At 38.8% G+C, this 18,817-nt stretch overlaps 1 protein-coding gene across 1 annotated transcript in view; it reads left to right on the top strand.

Moving 5' to 3' along the window:
• The window catches only part of GPR158 (G protein-coupled receptor 158), a gene marked incomplete at its 5' end in the record, with an annotated part of 208,907 nt that overhangs the window by 117,943 nt on the left and 72,147 nt on the right, over nt 1-18,817 (top strand). The window contains one exon of the mRNA XM_082499677.1: nt 9,253-9,321. Within this exon, the coding sequence (XP_082355803.1) occupies nt 9,253-9,321 (69 nt within the window). The remainder of the gene's footprint in view (nt 1-9,252; nt 9,322-18,817) is intronic.

Raw genomic sequence — 18,817 nt, 5'->3', positions numbered from 1 at the left:
AAAACTTCAGCACTCATATCACTTTGTGTGATGACATTCAGAAATTCAATGCTAATTAATGCTGCTGTATTTCCTGGGTTGCTCTAAGACCACAGAGAATTGAAATGCAGTATCTTCTATGCTTGTTTATCCATCATTTTAGCTTTTTGTTTTGTTACACTTGATGCAACTTGGCCAGCTACATTTTTTCTTAATTTCCCTCATGCAAATAATTGTTAAGCATTTATTTATGACCCTTTAGCAGTGCCCAAGAGGCACGTATGACTTTCCTTTCCTAATGTGTTTTGCCACAGAAATGGCGTTCCTTTCTGAGATCCAGGGATAAGGAATGACCGTTTATCTCAGAGGCTAGTAATATGGGCTAGACAGTATGACTAGTCTATGGATATGACTTCAGTCTATGGATAGACTGAAGACTGAGCAAATCCCAAGGCATAAAACATCCCTTCACAAACAATATTTTTTGCATGCCTAGTCAAGTAAATGTGCTCCACTAGGGCAGTTGGGGGGGGGGAAACGGAAGGTAAGATGGGGGATACTTGGTCTGTGCTACCTAGGAACTCCCCACCCCCTCATTGGTTTCACAGGCAATCTACAGTAAAGCTCTAAGTTGAGAGGTGGACTGGCAATAGCATACATGGAGCTGATTAATAGTTCCTTCCTACCATGGAGAAAGCCTCAGGAGCAAACCAAACAATGCAGCAACACTGAAATTCTGCTTTTGAAGTGTTGTGACATGAACGTGATCTGGCTTTATCTGTTCTTCTCAAGTGCCATCTGAGAGTTGGACTACACGTGCTTGCTCCTCAGCTCTTCTAGTCACCATTTCAGTTTTTCTCCAGGAGCTGCCCTCTTGTTTTCATCAGTTTCTTTATGAAGTAGCTGAAGGTAATACCAAGAATAGAGAACGAAATTCCATTGTTACGCTCCAGACACGTGCAGTTCCAGCTCCCTTAGATCCAAAACTGGAACCAGTAGTCTGGCTGAAACACAGTCTTGGAAGGAGATGGATGAGGAAGCTCTATGAAACCCCCTTGCCTTGATACCATCACCTTAACAAAGGCATCTGCTCATATGTTGTACATCTGAGTCTTTATTTTATCCTGATGTTTTCATTAATCAAATGTCCTGAGTAGCAGCCTGGCTGAAGAAGACCAGGAAACTCCAGTGGAATCAGGCTGAATGTGAGCCAACAGTGAGCTCCACCACAGTTCAGGAAAACCATATACTGGATGGCCAGCAGACAAAGGAAAGCTGTTATTCTTCTCTACGCAGTGCTAGTGAGGCTGCTCCTGAAATACTGGGTGCAGTTTTGAGCTCCGTAGTTCAAGAAGAGCGTGGAGAAGCTGGGGAGAGTCCAGTGGATGGCTACTAGTGGGGACTAGAGCATATAACCTACTGGTAGAGCCTGAGGAAGCTAAGCTTGGATAGAATGGCAAAGGTAAGGGGCAATCTAGTAGCAGCCTACTTGAAGGGTGGTTATGAAGACAGATCCAAATTTTCCTTACTAATGGAAGTAACAAGGGACAACAGTCACAAATTATTGTTTGGGAGGTTTGAGCTGGGCATTAGGAAAAACTTTCTCACTAGGAGAGAAGCGGCAGGCCGGAGTCAGCTGCGTAACGCATCAATTACCAAGCTCCCTTCTTGGAGGATTTTAAGACGTTGCTAGTGTTGGCACTACTTCTGCTTTGACCCCAGGGGGTGGGACTAGATAACCCGTAGAAGTCCCTTCCAACAAATGTTTCTATGAGTCAGTGATTCTGGGAGACTTGTTAGATTTTATTATGCACATTGTGGCACATTAGAGTGTTTATTGATTAGATACAAATCATGCCTGATAATGGGAACTGTGAAAAGAAAAGAGCATCTCAGTCTTCTTTCAGCTGAGGATTATTTGTTTGTAAGGTTCATACTCACTTTATTAGGATATCCTGGAGAACATAAAGAATTGGACTTTCCTCATTTACTTTCTTTTGGATAAAGTAGATTAGAACAATAAATCTTTATTTAGAAGCATTTTGCTGGTAATTTTCCTTTACACATTTTTAATCCATTGTAGTGAATAATATTGCTTCAAATCAGCTAATTGATGTTTTACCTTTGTCAGTAGTCACAGCTTTAACTATCTGTGCAGTGTTAGTTTCTCCCAGTCTGTTCTGTAGATTAGTAAGTATTTTTGTTCTTCCACCCTACCCAGACATCTCCTTTTCTAATACATTCAAGAGAATAAAGGGTGGTGATGTTACTATGAACAGTTGTGTAAATCTCAAGTTTCACTGGTCATTTTTCCTGGAACAAGACTTTGCAAATGAATGTTTGTTCGCAGATATGACCTCTAGGTCCCATATTATTTCTAGCTTTACCTGACCATACCATCTCACTTTTTTTTTTTCTTTTCAGGTTAATAAATTCGTATTTTCTCTCTGCTCCTTGACTAGGAAAACTATAGACATCAAACTCATAATGGAATCAGGATGATCTACACATTAAACACCTGCATGGTTGATGCAGCTGCTCCTCAGTCATGTTACTTTTGTTTGAGCACTGATGAGTGCTCACAGTCTTCTGTATTTTGCGATAGTCTATTCTGGGTTTTATTCCTTTTCTAGTAAAGGTATATAAAAAGAATCTAACATATTCCACTTGGGCACACACTGTCTCTTTCGTTGTTCCTTCTTTTCAAGTCTTCAGTTTACAAAGCATGCTTTAGCCCCAGTCCTGCTGGTTTGGATGAGTCCCGTGAGTTACTCTGTGTTAAAAGGGTGCTTTTGTCTCAGCTGGACTGCCATTCACAGAGCAGCACAGACCTTGGTGAATGCCTTCCCTTCTGTAATAGTGGTTTTAGGTTGATTTTATTAATGAGAAAAGTTATTAATGAGGAAGTTAGAAAATAGCTGTATTTCTCTGATAAACAGTGAATGAGGCTTTCCATAAAGCAATTGCTCCAGAGGGACTTCTATGTTTGCTTCACAGGAGAGAAGTAATGAACCAACCTCTACTTCCTTGTCTTCCTGATTCAGAATATTTGTATGTGCTGAACTGAGATTGAAAACACAATAAGAAAAATGTGTCTGGCTGTCCATGTGTTTGGAACACACCAAGGTTTGGCAGGGTCTCCTTTCTCACAGGGCTGTCTCGGACCCCAGCACCCTGATTTTGCTTTCCCTGCCCTTGCCCCCAAGGCTCTGTCTTCTCACCGTCAGCACTTGACTAACCAAAAGAATCTGCCGTCGGGTTACTGTCACCCACTATTATGTCTTGTCTTCCAAGGGGAAGCCTACAAAGGAATTTCCATGTAGCTGCTCCTGAACTTGTTTATAGACGGAACATGCTACATCACGTAGCGTGATGTCGTGTGCCATGACTCTGACTCTACACCTGGGTGCAGAGCTGCAATCAAATCCTGAATCTCACGCAGAGGTGATAACTCACCTCTGAGCCAGTAATGAGCAAGAATATTTCTTGACTTTGTGAATAGTTTTAACAGTTTGCTTTAGATCACCAACACTCATTTAACTTTGAGGAGTCACTGAAATGCAAAATGGTCAGTAGCATCTCACGACTGTTAGTAGCTACATCCCTGCTGAGACGAGGAGTTGCTGTGAATATTTCTAGTGTCTTTTTCCTTGAGTTGGAGTGCTGCTCCAGTCTATAGTGGCTGTATAACATAGGGTATGTGCTCAGCTGAGTCCTGTGCCACCGCCTAAGTCACACTAGTTTACCTGAACTCATTCTTTCCATAAATGCGTCTCGAAGTACGTTACATACAGCTGCAAGACATTTTACTGCTCTAGCATGCTGATTTTTCTGTGTAGGTGTAACATTACATACCCACTGATTCAGAAGTTACTGAGCCAACCAAACAGGGGTCTTTTATGTCCTGTGTCCTCACACTACTTCATTATTTGCATTTGCTACCATGTATCTAAACTTATCTTGCATTTTGCTAGCTGGCCCTTTTGATAGCTTCCTATGAAACACCTGAATGCAATTCACTTGAATTTCTCTCATGGCTGACAACTTACATCAGATTTGGTGGAATTGTCTTGATAGACTTAATCGTTCATTGCAGAACTGAAGGATGGTAGCTACTCTCTAAAAAAACTCTGGCTCAGGATGAGGAAGATGGTACAGACCAGCACATACCTGGTCTTGACCTTTAATGTAATACATGCCACACTATTTTAATTGCTTCCTTTTGGTTTGATTCCAGTATTTCTGGGTGGAGGCTGGATTGAAGCTAATGGCTAATTCAATCATTATTTTTTCTCCTTTGGCTGCTGCTGCTGCTTCTTCTTCTGTTATTACTGTTATTGTTACTATTATTATTATTAGACCAAGATCTCAGTTAATTAAAAAGCAAAAAAAACCTAGAGAATGTGGAAAATGTATGGTAGAAGTATCTAAGCTAAGTATGAAAGTTAGTGTGAAGCTAGAAGCAAAATAAATCGCAGTATCGCTTAGTTGTCAGCAATGTATAACCATTAAGCGAGACAAGGAAAACCAGAAAGGACAGTTTTACTGACACAAATAAGTAAACATAGAAATAAAACCCCGAAAGGGAAATGAGCACACAGACGAAGTGGTGATAAACAAACTGTACACAAGATGAACAGCCAGAGAAATAAATAAGCAAAAAACAAAATAAATGCCAACAAACAAGGCAGATGCAAAAACACAAGCAGCTGTTAAGGAAGTGAAAAAGAAATTGAGCAAATGTTACATGCAAGTGGAAGGAAATCCCACTGCATGGAATTTCAGGGCTATATCCCCAAAATGCCCTGATTTCTGTGAATTCCATTGGAGAATTTTAGTTGTGCAGGCAGTATAGGTGGACACTAGTTGGTAGAGGCTTTGTGTTTTCATTTGTTTCCATTCTTTCATTTGTTTTCTTAAAAGAGCAAAGGCTTTTTTCCTGAGGTATGTGGGTATATTCACTGCTGTGTATGTCGCGGATTCCCATAAAGTCGAGCATTAGTGATGCTGCCCGCAGCCATGCCTTAGGGGCCTGCATTTGCAAAGTCGATACAGTGAAGGATTCAACTTTTGGTGGAAAAACTGGTGCTCAGAGACCGGTGGAAATACCATCTATCAAATACAGAATATCTTTATCTAATAAATTAATTTTAAAACATCCTAGTTTAGTTTTGGGTTTCCCCTCTTTAGCTATTCCCTGTTATTAAAGCTTTAGTGCTGGATGAAGACTTTCGTTCCTGGACCTTACCTCTTCGGTTATAATGGGGGTTATTGAAAGAAAAAAGTCATATTTTAAATCAATGTATGTGTTTTTTCTAAACCCAAAGCTTTCATGTTGCTTTTTTGTTATTAAAATATCCCCTTTTCTTTGCAGTAGAAAAAATTAACAATTAGAGTTTCAAAAATGCCGTTCCGGAGAATTCTGATGTTTCCATTTCCATACTGTTTTTTTCTTTTCTCTACACCTTTGCAAAAATAGTTATTTGATTGTACTATTTCTTGTTTGAAGTTTTGTGCTTTTCTTCGTCATTGTGAAAGGCATTCAACTCTGCCAGAATGTCTACTCCATTTGCTGAACAATCCTGTTACGAAGAGCTGTGGTATTCTGTAAATGTTGGGTTAAAACCTCCATTCTCCAGGTGTCAAAGACTGAGATAAAAGCATGGTCAAAACCTGGGTTCAAGCTCGTTTTGAATTCCAATGTTGCTCTGTAAGCCACACTTCTTTTAGGGCAGGAAACAAAAGTGCATAGACAGAATTCACAGAGGCTGATTCCTACCAGAACACAGGTGAGAAGAAAATCATGGGTTAATTAATTGTTTTGGAAGAAGACCTGGAAATGCTGAAGTTCTTTGCCCCTGCTGCAGGTTATCTTTGATTATGCTGCCCAGAAAAAAATCCACTGTTTCCACTGTAATTCGATGAGAAAAGACTGATCAGGATGCGAAAGACTAGTTTAGAAAAGGGTGTTCACACCGAAGCTGTTTGGAGACCAGCTTTTTTAGATCATTTCCATCTTGCCCATATGATACACATTTCAGCAACTTTCTTGGCCATTCTGTTGTACATAGATGCATTGTACAAAATAAGAAGAAGAAGCTTCTTCAGCGGTTTGACTATTGTCATGACTATTGTCATGAGAGACATGAGTTCACTGACCTCTGCTAGTATCTTGTACGGTGTCGGGCAAGACCCCTCTGCATTAATTCCCAATGAGTAAAGTGCTGTTGTCTTACAAAGATGTTGTGAAGAAATATTCTATCAAAACATGTGGAGCTCCCAGTTACGGCAGAGTCAGGGCCACACAAAGAACCTTGTGGACATGGTCCTGTAGTGCTTTTTAAAAATTTATGATATAGTGCTGGGAACTGTACATCACAAACTGTGAAACCTGTGTTATTGGAGGCAGATTTTAACCTTTTTTAAGCTTTTCTTTTTCATCTGCTGCACACAAGATTTACGTCTTCGTCAGGCTAAATTTACGTGTTCATTAGAAATGTGAACTAACCCATACTGCCATTTATAGTTTGTAAAAATATTTGCACTTTCCATTATACATGTCAAAGCACTGTGCATGATCCATCTCTTTGAACATTTAAGCTATAAAATAATTGGGAGTCTAGTCACTTCTTAATTAAAATAACCTGGAATTATTCCATTTAATGACTTCATAACTGGCATCTAAACTTCTACTTCCAGCTTTTTGTTGTTATATTAGATCAGAACAGAGTGCCTGCAGAAAGCAATCTTGAAAAGTTGTCTATATGTATTGATTTTTATAGTACCATTTGAAACAGTTGAATCCGTCTGAATACGGAAATATGGCTACATAAACAATTTTATTACAGCAGCCATAAAAGATAGTATCATCCCTTAGGGCCTTTGTTTATTTTTTAGGGATGCTTATAACAAATGAGTGTCTCACAAATACAGAATCAATGTGTTTGGGGCAATTTTTTGTCTGTTGATATATATATGCATTGTGAATGTCCCTCTGAAGCATCCTTCTAGATCAAGAGAGGCAGGGCTGTTGTACGGGGAAATGCTGTACAGGAGTGCTGGACCATCTTTACATTAGCAGACTAGTGGGTGAGGCTGCCCACCTATCCAAGTGACAGAAACAAATTATATAAAGCACTGACTCAGTTGAATTTGGTATGTTATTGAACAAGGGGATCACTTGGGCCAAAAAACCTGACACTGGCATGTCACTTACCAGTTTCCCAGGTTTTTGCCTTTGGGATTGTGTTTATGCTTTACCCAACATAATAACAGAGAAAACAAAAATCATTTGGGTTCTTGAAACAAATGCCTTGCATTGTGGGAACCCAGTGTAATATAAACTACACTTGTGAGTCGATATTCAGGTTTCAGTGATTGCTAAGGCAGGCATTGCGTTCTATTCAGAACGACAGTTACAGTATTTTAGCTACTTGCTGGTGTTTTGTTTTGCTTTGGTTTTAAGAAATATTTCTTGGAAGCATATCAGTTCCATGAAAATTTTGCTGGAAATATTTCTGTTGCAGTTTCAGGGTGCAATTTTAGAGAGAGCTAGCAGAACAGTTTTGCAATCCTTAATATGAAACTCTCGATATAAAAGTCTAAGGTTAAGATCCACAAGGAAAAGTGAAAGAATTGGAAAAGTCTAGAAAAGCCATAATAACAATCTCAAATACATGAAAAATTCTGGCCTAAAATAAGGAAATAAGGTGTGCTCCCGAGGTTTTCCTGGGAAAATATTGCAGTGGTTGAACCAAATAGCCACCATTATCGTCTTAAGACCAGTGGAAAGCTGTTCATAATCCTCACTCCAGGCTTTACCTGTGACTAAAATAGCATCAGTAGCACAAAGATGCCCCTGGAGCCGTTATATTAGTGTTTTCCTTAAAACAGAAGCTTTGATGCGAATACCCATTGGAAGCAACTTCTTGTTTATCTTGTTTTTGAGGCGGACACTTGTGTAGGATGTTGATGACGTCTCTGCTGATATACATACTTTAGACAGCCTTTGCTGCAAAATTGCACCATTGCTAGAAATTCAGTAGCCCCAGAATTGTCTCATATTAAAAAGGCTTCCTGAAAATTTTTTCCATGTCTTTCAACCTATGTTCAGTACATTAGATGTTGTAAAAGTGACCAGTTGAAAAAATGAATGATGAAACAGGAAATCTGAGTAAGATTATACATTCACTAAAAAGCTGAATTTTTATCTAGAAAATTCCACCAGTCTTTTGCAAGCAGAAACTGGACCCCAGGGCACCAGAAATTTGGCTGTAAATCCATTCAAATAGAGATTTTTTTTTTAAATGAATGTCTTCTGAAAGATAAACTTCCCCCATCTAAAACCATTAGAGAGATTACCACGAACCATTGATTCCAGCCCACAAGAGGATTTTATGATGCAAAAGAAGGAGATTTTTCAACAAATTTTTGGCAAAGCCTCTTCAGATGTCCTATCTGCCTGCATTGCTTGCAGTTGGGAAAGCACTGTGTTCCTCCAGAACCCTGGATGAAACAATATCTCAGGGGAAGGAGATGGTTAAAGAAATGGGAAGCAATGTTTATGTTTTGTCTTTAAGATAAGGCACTAAGATGCACTATACATAAATCATCAAACTTACTGGAATACACTTTGTATTAGGTAAAATAATTGATTTTTTTTTTTTTTCCATTTTAAAATGTAAGAAAACTATGATGGAGAGACTGCATTAGAGTCAGTGAGGAAATGGCATGATATTTACAATCCTGACAAGTTCATGTCTGAATCAACATCTTTGTACAAAACTTCAGGAAAAATAAAGATGCTTTCAATCTAAGAGCACACTCCGTATTCAGTAAAATTGTAGATTATTCATACGTATTATAGAACCCAAGTCGTTAATAATAAGTAAGTCAAAATGTTTGAAGGACTTCTTGAAATTTAAATAGTACGGAACAAATTCTACAGTTAAATTCATATCTGTAATTCCCACGATCCCTAATTCTTCAGACTTGAGAGCAATTTTAGCAGTTTCAAAACACATCCAGGTGATGTGTGCTGAATAGCATTTAACATAGGAAAGGGTGATTTTTTAAATTGGATTTTGTAAAACACAACCATTGTAATGGGTCTGTGAATTAAAGAACATGAAGAATGCCCATATGACAGACAGCTTAATACTGTGCTTTAATAAGCGTTACTGTGGAAGTGTTACACTGACAAAAGTGAACCCAGCATCAAAATGGCACACAGAGAGAATTTTCCAATATTTTGTATTGTTTTTTGTCTTCTAGAGTATCAGAGCTTCAGGGCTGGTGCTGTTGGAAACTATTCTTTTTGGATCACTTCTTCTGTACTTCCCAGTAAGTCGAACTACAACTTTTTTTAAAAATTATATCCTTGCCAACATTTTAAAACATTGTATGAATCGCCTTGGTGAAAATATAAATGCCAAAACTCTTTATGCAATGATTAGTTTAATCTGACTATAAAATGTGCTGTGGTCTATAAATATTCTTAAGAACACTTGAATGTTTTACTGTACTTGTAATAATTCTTCATTTTCAGCTTAGGGAACTTTCCAGTGAATTTTGGCTTGGAAGTTTTTAGGTGTTCTGGGTTAAGCTGAGTTTTTGCTTTGAAAGACGATACCTCTCTAAACTATGCGATGGGAAAAATATGCAAGGTGTGTAAAAGGAAGATGCTGATTATACCAAATATTTCTCTGGAACGTAGTCTAAAGGAGAGTATTTATTTCAGTGTACTACTGGCATATATTTTGATGTTTCTGAAGCTACGTGACATCTGCAGTACCATGTATTTGTGAAAATGAGATGGTATTATCCCTATGCTATAAGTGGGGAAAGAAAGTAATTTCACAGTTGCATGAGGAATATATCACAAAACTCCTGGAAATATAGATCCTTTCTCTTTTCAAAAATCCCAGAAAACGTGAGCTTTTTACTTGCCACAGAAAGCCAATATAATGACTAGATAAAGCAAGACATCAAAGTGTAAAGTGAATTGACAGAAAGTGTGCAGATCAGGAGACAGAAACAAAGATGGAGTTGTGGATTATTTTAAAATAAGGTTACATTCTCTTTTCCTCAGTAGTCAGAATCTCCTATGCCTTTAAAGACCATCATGTAGACGATTCTATGATTCTATGTAGTTACTGACAGACTAGCTGGAAAACAAAACTCCTTAGTAGTTGCAGAACAAGTAGCAAATAAACTGTAGTAGAATGAGGTGTGCAGAATACTATAATAGACATAAATCCCAGTGGAATTTTTATAAATTATTTTTTGAATCATGTGGGCCTTTCAAGTTCTAAAGAAAAAGTGTGTGCATTTCTAGGATAGTTTTGTGCATTTTTTCATCTTTCAGATGTCAGGAAGAAAGAAGTTTTGATTTTTTCCATATTGTACAAATGCTTTTTACAACTTGCAATACCTCTCTCTGGGATTTTCAGAGCTCCTTTCGTATTCTTTTCCAGTGAGCAGAACAGAAAGCCCATGCACTGCTTCTTCACCTGGTGTAGAAATGCGGTGAAGCATTTACAGAAATTCATAGCATAAAGCTATGAGAGAGAGTTGTTTCCTTTCCATGGCTGTCTCCTCTTTGCTTTCCCAGAGAACCCTGGAGCCATGTAGTGGCTTTCCCAGGCGGAGGCTCCGTAAGAACCAGTCAGTGTTTGCAGAACCTCAACTCTAAAGCGTGCCAGAAGCCTCATTGTAGCTCTTGCTGTGTCTGCACTCTGCTCACCTGTCACTGATTCTTCCGTTTCTTTCCTGGTTCTTGTCATGATCCTCTAACTGTATTTCACAAAGGACAGATGTCCTTTGGTGGCTGGCTGTCTTCAGGCTTCAGGTGCTCAGTGTCAGGGATACTGAGATACTGGTGGTGGAAAAAGACTTCTCTCTCAGCAGTTGACTTGAAGAAGAGCCATAGTGTTAGCTGGAAGAGATGGCCCTCCACAGCCTTTAAATGCAGAGGGAGAAGAGAGGAAAGGAAATGGAGCTGGGAGGGAGAGGTCTGATAACCGAAGCATCCCCTCAGCTTTTTACTGATGTTTAAACATTTTCCCTTTTTTTTTTTTGCACTGACTTTAACTGTGTTAAATGTACAGCAAGTACAAAATGACAATTTGGCACATGCTGAGGAAAAATCTTTTGCTGAAAATTCCTGATTAGTGTGTCTCCCAGTTGGGATGTAAATACTTGACTAGAGCTCGTCCTTCTCAGCACATTTCATTCTCATACTATATAAAACTGTCCACTGAGAACACATTCTGTTAGAAACTAATATGCAAAATGTATGACCTGACTTCTCTCTTATAGCAGTTATGCTCCCACACTCTTTGCTGGGGGTCTCTTTCTTTCTTATACAGGTAATTACTAATCAGGCTATTACTCCTACAGGCTGAAACAAAAAAGAGAGAAATTTTATCATTTCTATTTTCAAGGTCTTAGGGGAGTGATGTAGAGAGTGTGATAGTGGGAGGTCATATTAATGTTCAGACAGAGAAATTAGTCCTTATTTTACCAACCACAAGAATATGGTTTTGTAAAAGACAAAGATTGGGACTGATACAGAAGTATCAGGTTTTCAATATCCCTGTCTCTCAGTTCACTGCGAGGAAGATTTCATTGATTTCTGATGCAGGGCAAGACAGTGGAACAATAAATGTGCGAAGGCTGTAAATCACAGCCAGAGAGGTCTATTATATAATGCTTAAGAAAGAAAAGCCCGTGTTTCTGCAAGGTATGAATTATGGGGTGTGAGTCCTTGGAATGTGAACTCTTGACATTTTGCTGTACATGGACAGTATCTAAATGTCCATGTACAATATCTGCTTCTTATCTGGAAAAGGAGCACAAAGCAGAGCAGGACGGGGTAAGAAAGAAAGCAAACCTGAGCTCTAAGGGGAAGAGTCTCATTTGCACCAGCTGACATTCATATACATGTTCATTTATAGCAAGGTCTAGAGCGTAGATTATCAATCATCATATTGGTTATAAATCACATACATGCAAAGCAGATCTTCTTTTTCCTGGTTCATATGCATTGTTTATCTACTTCCTGTTATTTGGTGGTTTTATTTGCTTCTGAGAGGAATTGGGAGTATTCTGTAACTCAGTGATGTGGTTCAAGACTTAGTAACATGCACAGAGGTAGAGTTGTTTCAGCTATTTGATTTGATCCTCGTTTTACGATAGATGAGTACATTAGAGCTTTAAGACTAATTAATATAGATCTCACCTTCTATACACCTGAATTAGGCTACGTTTTGCAGAGCTAGCATGAAATGCAAGTTAAAATACAGAATGGAGTTCACCAGTTTGGGCCAGACAAGCGTCACTGCAGTAATGTGTTTTCCTTTAACGTAAGGCTGTTTTCCTTTTTGTATCATCTCTTCTTCTATTGTGATTTGGAAGGTAAAACCAAAAAGCTTTACTTTAACATTCAACTAAGTGCAGAATTACACAGCTTGCCTTAATGCATGTACAATGTAAAGAGATAAAATGACAGCATTTCAGTTCTAAATAACTCAAATCTCTGTTCGTTTAAGGATTCAGTGCAAAATTATTCTTATTTAAAAATCAAAATCCCCTTAGATTCTTCTCAACACTGCTTTAAGTCTTTTGCATCTTTACTCTCCACTCCTCTACTCTTTTTTAATTCTGTCTTTTTCTAGATCCATTCACCCAGTCTGTCTTGGATTGGTTTGAGAGCCTTCAGCATACAAATGGCTCTGTGTCCAGAAGGGCTTTATTGCATCTCGGACTTTCCCTACCCTCCAATTAAGTGGAAACCAAAACCTACTTTGTTGCATCGCTTTATTCCTTTCACTAATTGTCATTGTTTTTGTGTCTACATGCAGTAATCTATTCATAGTGTAGCATCATTAATTGAAAAATAATATCAGCAGCCAGCTGCTTTTGGTGGGAAAAACAGCTGTTACAGTGCCCTTCTAACCAAACAGGAAGTGCAAATGATGGTCTCCACCAAAATTTATTATTTGAATTCTGCTATACTGATAACAACACACTGATCTTTCCTGAATTATAAGCGGGCAGACGAGCTTTGTCTCTTACAAATGCACAGATTTTACCCAGCAGTTGCTGGGCAGCTCTCATTTCTGAGGCTCTCATTTCTTATATTTTCTCTAATTCTCACAGTAACATCTCTGATTTCCCTTTACATAGTCTTTCTGGTTATTGATGGACCTCCTCCAAATGAACACTGGTCTTTCCAATTGATTTTGCTTCTATTTCTTTGTTCTTAGTTTTTGAAGAGAGGGCCAAAACCTGATTGTCTTATGGAGGAGTCTCTTGACTTCGATACTTGGCATCTGAGGGGAGGATTCTCATTACGTCCCCTTTTCCAGAAATACGGACTGTGGTGGAGCTTTTAGACCTTTCCTAACTCCCTGTCTTGCTAATGCTTGGAACACATCTTGCATTAACACAGGTTCGAAAACTCTTTGCATATTGCAAAGACCTTCAAATAAAGCAGGCACAAACCCAATGTTGTAATAGAGTAGCCTGTTAATTGCATTAGGGGTCAAATCTCTGCTGATTTTAGACGTCTGTAGTGGACGCAAGTTGGAAAATAGGAAACTCTGGTTAGATACCAGGAAACATTTTTTACCATGAGGGTGGTCAAATACTGGAACAGCTTTCCCAGAGAGGTTGTGGAATATCTGTCCTTGGAGGTATCAGGACTTGACCAGACCCAACTCTAAGCAACCTGACCTGATTAGACCTGCTTTGAGCAGGGGGCTGGACTAGTCATCTAGTCCTCTGGAGCTCCCTTGCAAATGAAATTACTCTGTGAATCTGTGTTTCTTAAATATGTATCCATAGCTGAAACAGTCATCCTATGCTCACCAAATAGCTAGTGAAGAGAAACTGGGACTTTTATGACTCATTTTAGACTTCAACTTGAAGTTGAGGTAGATCATGGCAAAGGCTTCATTGACTATAAAGGAAGCCTGGGGTACTTCCCTCAAATGACGATGAATTCCACCCTAGGCAACTGTGGGTTAGCCAATATATAAAACATTTTCCATATTGCTAGTCTACTTTTAACTGAAACTCTAAGATGCACTCCAAAATCCATGTGATATTATGATATAATTTCTACAGCCAGTGATAAAAGTTAGCGAGTACCGTGATGCAGAGAGGAGGGGAATAATTTCTTCTCCGTATTCTTGATATAGCAGATAAGTACTGGGCTTAAATTCCAGCAAGTGAAAGTTATATTAGACAGTGGGGGGGAACCTTTCTAACAGTGAGATCAGTTAGACCATAAGATGAAGTAGCTTAGGAGGCTGTGGAGTATCTTTTGAAGACTGTTAGGATTTTTCCCTTCAGTCTTCTTTTGACTAAATAATCCAAATTATTTGTCTTTACTGCTATCCCTTGTTTTTCCAAACCTCTAATTATAGCGAGGCAACATTGCTATCAGTTTAGAGAAATGGAGCTCCAGGTGGCAGTGCATTGACTTACTAATGCTCATGAAGCAGTTCAGTAGCGAAGCCTGGAATAAACTTTGTGCTCAGACATTTTGTTGCATGTAGTAGGTGTTAGGATCTGTTTCTAGGACTCTGTTACTCCCTTTTTCACACTCAATCTAGAATGACCTACCCTGTTGTGTTATGAGAAGGAATAGAAAGAGGGGAGTGGTGGAGCTTAGATGTGGATGTGGGCTTTTTTCCCTCAAGTGATCTGTATGTACATTAGCATGGGAGAAGTGTGCCATGAGTGTTGGGAGCATTAGGCTGTGGCAGTTCCATTAGTCACAGCCACGAGCAGAGCAAGAAGGTCAGTGGAAAGCTCTGGTTTTGGCATTAATTAATGTGAAAATGGAACAGTGCATAATGCTTTTATGCATTTGTTCCTCGAGTATGCCTATAAGGGATGCATCACAAGAGCTCAGTCACTGTTTGTTCCTTATATGTTGACATTCACTGAGGCCAGCTGAAAGATTTGCTTTTTCTAAAATATTTAGCACTGCAAGCCTGCTCTGATATCCTGGATGTTTTAGCTTTTTCAGCATATAGCTACATCGTCTTTACTCATAAAATAGGGGTTAAAGCTCTTACAATGAATACTTGTCATTTTCTTGTTCTTGTTTCACAGTAGCTGAAGAACATGCCTGTCTTCAGTATAGTGTTCGTGTCTCTGAAGTCCAAAGGACACAGTGTAACTATCACCTCTACAGACAGTTAATAATAATAATTATTAACTATAATAACTATTATGATAATTATAATAATCACTACAGATTTCCCTAGTGCTCTAGAAAAGGGTCTTTCCATTTTATTTGGATCATAGTGGATTAGATGTCCAGCCAATGGAAAAGGCAGGTTTTAAATGCCATGTTGCCAGGATTTTATATGTACATTGTCTTGCTTGGACAGAGAAGTGGGCAGAACTGGGCAGAAGATTATGCAATAGTTTGTCTCTCTCAGTCAATGTCCTTGTCAGACAAACATACTTTTTGAAGTTAACATGGAACCACTAAACCAATAGCTTTTTTTGAGAGCCAGCTTGCTTTGAATGCAAAAGCCAAAACTAAGCTGATGTAGCCTGTGCATTACAAGCTTGTGCTTCAAAGTACAGAAACCTCAGAGGCACTGGAAACACGTGTCCTTGCCCTGAACCTACCAAGAAAAATCTTTATAACTGTTTTTGTTAACAGGAAGCAGACACTGAAGGATTTCTGCTTTTTGAATAAGTGCATTTGAAATAGCACAAGGTATACAGTGTATTAGTTCTTCGTGGTTCTGTTCTCACTAATCTACGTAGCTGTCCTAAAAATCTAGTAGCTACAATCAAGGAGATAACTAGAAGCTGTTGTATATATGATTATCCACATCTAGAACTGTGATTAGCCACAGCTATATATCTCATGACCTTGATTTGCTACTGGTACCTCTGTGTAGATGACAAATGCTTGGGGTATTGGAAACTCAGTAGAGCTATGGTATCATAAATTCTAAGAAATTATAAAAGTGGAATTTGGTAAGGAGATTCTTCTCTGTGTTTGTCTGTGTGCTGTGTTCACAAGGTACCTCAGGTTGAAAGCGACCTCAGGAGGCCTCTAGTCCAACCTCCTGCTCAAAGCAGGGTCAGCTATAAGAGCAGCTATAAGACAAGGTTACCTAGGGTTTTAAGATATGCCTTAAAAACCTCCAAGGACAAAGACTACCTAACTGGGCATTGAACAGGCACATAATAAAGTCATGTGGTTGTAGTTTTTTAGTCTTGTGATGAAATATGTGATGTTGTTAGAACATATAGTGGGGCTTATAAATGACAGGCTGTAGATAAGTCAGTGAAGGTGCAGGTACTGTTGTTACTATTCTTTCATGTCTTGGCCTCCCACACTCATACTTCTGACAGTAGTCGTGATACCAAGACAAAACCCGGTCTCCTCCTTCCACAGATCCAAAGGTGCAGTAGAGGATTGGAGCAGGGCAGTGTTGGTTTTGCTACTCTGAAAGCTTTTTTGAGAACTGAGTTTGAAGGGCACATTTGTCAGAATCTAGGTTCACTGTGCATGCAGGACTTGAAAGCTGGAGAGAAAAGGACAGCAGTCGGTGACCTGAACCAACTGCCACATTGGGTTTTCATTGACCTTTCTATTTTAAATGACTGTCTTGCACTGCTGGTTTGCAGGGACTTACATGGTACAGTCTTGTCAGCCTTTCCTTCAGTGAAATTAATCTTGTGGTGATGGGAGATGGCAAGATCTTGTGGTCTTTCCCCTTTACTCATAATTCCACTGAAGTAACTCACATGAATACACTTGCTTGCATGTATAAGAATTTGTAGATGAAGACCCTACATTAACATCTTCTTTTCAAAGTAGTAGGCAAATGCCATTACTCCAAACATCTCCCCTTCCTTCTTCAGGATTATAAAAACAGACCACAATCCTGAGAAACATGCTATGCTCCTTACTAATGCTTGGAACCATGCTATCATAATTCATCATCTTTCCTCTGCTCTCTAGAACTAAACCATTAGGGGCTGAGCTCACACTTGGGCGGGAGACCACAGCAGTGCCATAGGCAAGCCGAGGAACTACTGAAAAATACCTGGCAGAAAAAAAAACTAATTAGTGGAAGTCTTCGCTTGGATTCCCTGTTTCTTCTGAATTTGAGTAACAAAACAGGAAAAAAGTCTTATTGAATTATTATGTACTTTATTATTATGTAACTCTTGTTGGATATGAGTGGCATATAAGCTAGAAAGGATAGGAATTTTTTTCTCGGCCAAACATGTTTTGATGATGACATTGACCGCTGGGCAAGTGAACTGAGTCAATATGCATGATGTTTTAGAATATGTTCGAATTTTACTGTAGTGACTTAAGTTTATTAAAAGATCAACACTTGAAAAAAGGCGCTCTCATGTATTAGTTCAAACTATAAATGTGATAGAACCTTTACAGGAAAGATAATGAAAAATGATATACCACATTTTTATTAAACTGTAAAACTAAAGGCAAGAGGTTTTGATAGTATAGATGAGCCAGGATTGAACTGTGCCAGAAAGGAAAATATTAAAAGTCATAGTCAACATTTGACATACTCTCAGTGGGGCATAGTCCTGACGTCAATGATTTACCTTCGCTAATTAGCACCTGAGAGACTGCATGTTGGTGGGAGATAAAGTTCACTCATTCTTTTTTGCTTACCCAAGTGTCTTTCAGTGAAAGCTAGGGGCATGTTCATATTTTCCTACCAAATGTCTTTTCTCATTGTTTATTCACGCTTTCATACCTGAGACCCAAGGAGCAACAACCGCCGTCAAGTGAAAGGCCTGTAGCTTGTCGTTAAATCTTGGCGGAACTTGCTCGACTCAGCTGTTGCCTGCTTCTTTAGTTTAGGGTTGTTGTGATCGGCATCAAAAAGAATCTAAAGCAAAATGAAAGGGGAGGCAGTTCATGCCTAAGGGAGACTTGACTTAGATAATCTGATACCGCCAAGCTGTTTCTGATATGAAATTGAGTGCAATTGTAAACCGATGCTGTCAGACTGAAACGGGCGGTATGATAACTCACCATGCCTTGGAACACGGGGTTGAGATATTAAAGGTAAGACACCAACCGTTATGATATGTACAGCTGAGTGATAACATGTGGTATCTTACCTATCAACTGCCATGTCACTTGACAGAGTACTCTGCATTAACACAGAGGAAAAGGGAAAGGCAGAATCTCCATCTCAAAGCCTGTTCATTGTGAATAATAGAGGAGCTGAAATATGCTTTTTTCCTCACTCAGTTTTTCTTCTCAGTCCCTCTTCTTTTATCTATGAATGCATTAGGTATTTTCTAACCATCTACTTAGATTTTAAGTGTCATGCCATGGAGGATGATTAATGGTTAATGATTAGGAGAGATGAGAAATTCAATGCATTACAATGGAGAAAGAGAAAAGTTGATGGTTTTGGAAGAGAGCCTTAAAAAAGGAGGTTTCATCCATCAGAAATGAGATTGAGAACCAAGAAGATGCAGGCAAAGATATCTTTATGGTTTTTAATACCAACAGCTAGGTGGTGTTAAGCAGTTTTCAGTTTACAGGCAAAATTACATGATAATTACTGAAATCTTTGCACTGGAAAAATCTTATAGAATTATAATACTGATAGTGGAAAGTTTTCATTATTGTGTAGCACTTTTAAACTTATAATTTCTAAACTCTGGGATAAGAGATTAGTGGGATTTAAATCAATGCTTTTACTCCAAAACCACTTACCACCTGATGTAAATAAGAAATTAGCTTTTTATGTGTAGAGAGGAACTGGAAAAAGTAAAATAAATACTTAAAAGAGCAGAGACG

This window comes from Vanellus vanellus (genome assembly GCF_965231255.1).
Source record: "Vanellus vanellus genome assembly, chromosome: 2".
In the NCBI taxonomy this organism is placed as follows: Eukaryota; Metazoa; Chordata; class Aves; order Charadriiformes; family Charadriidae; genus Vanellus; species Vanellus vanellus.
This window is presented reverse-complemented; position numbering and strand designations above follow the sequence as displayed.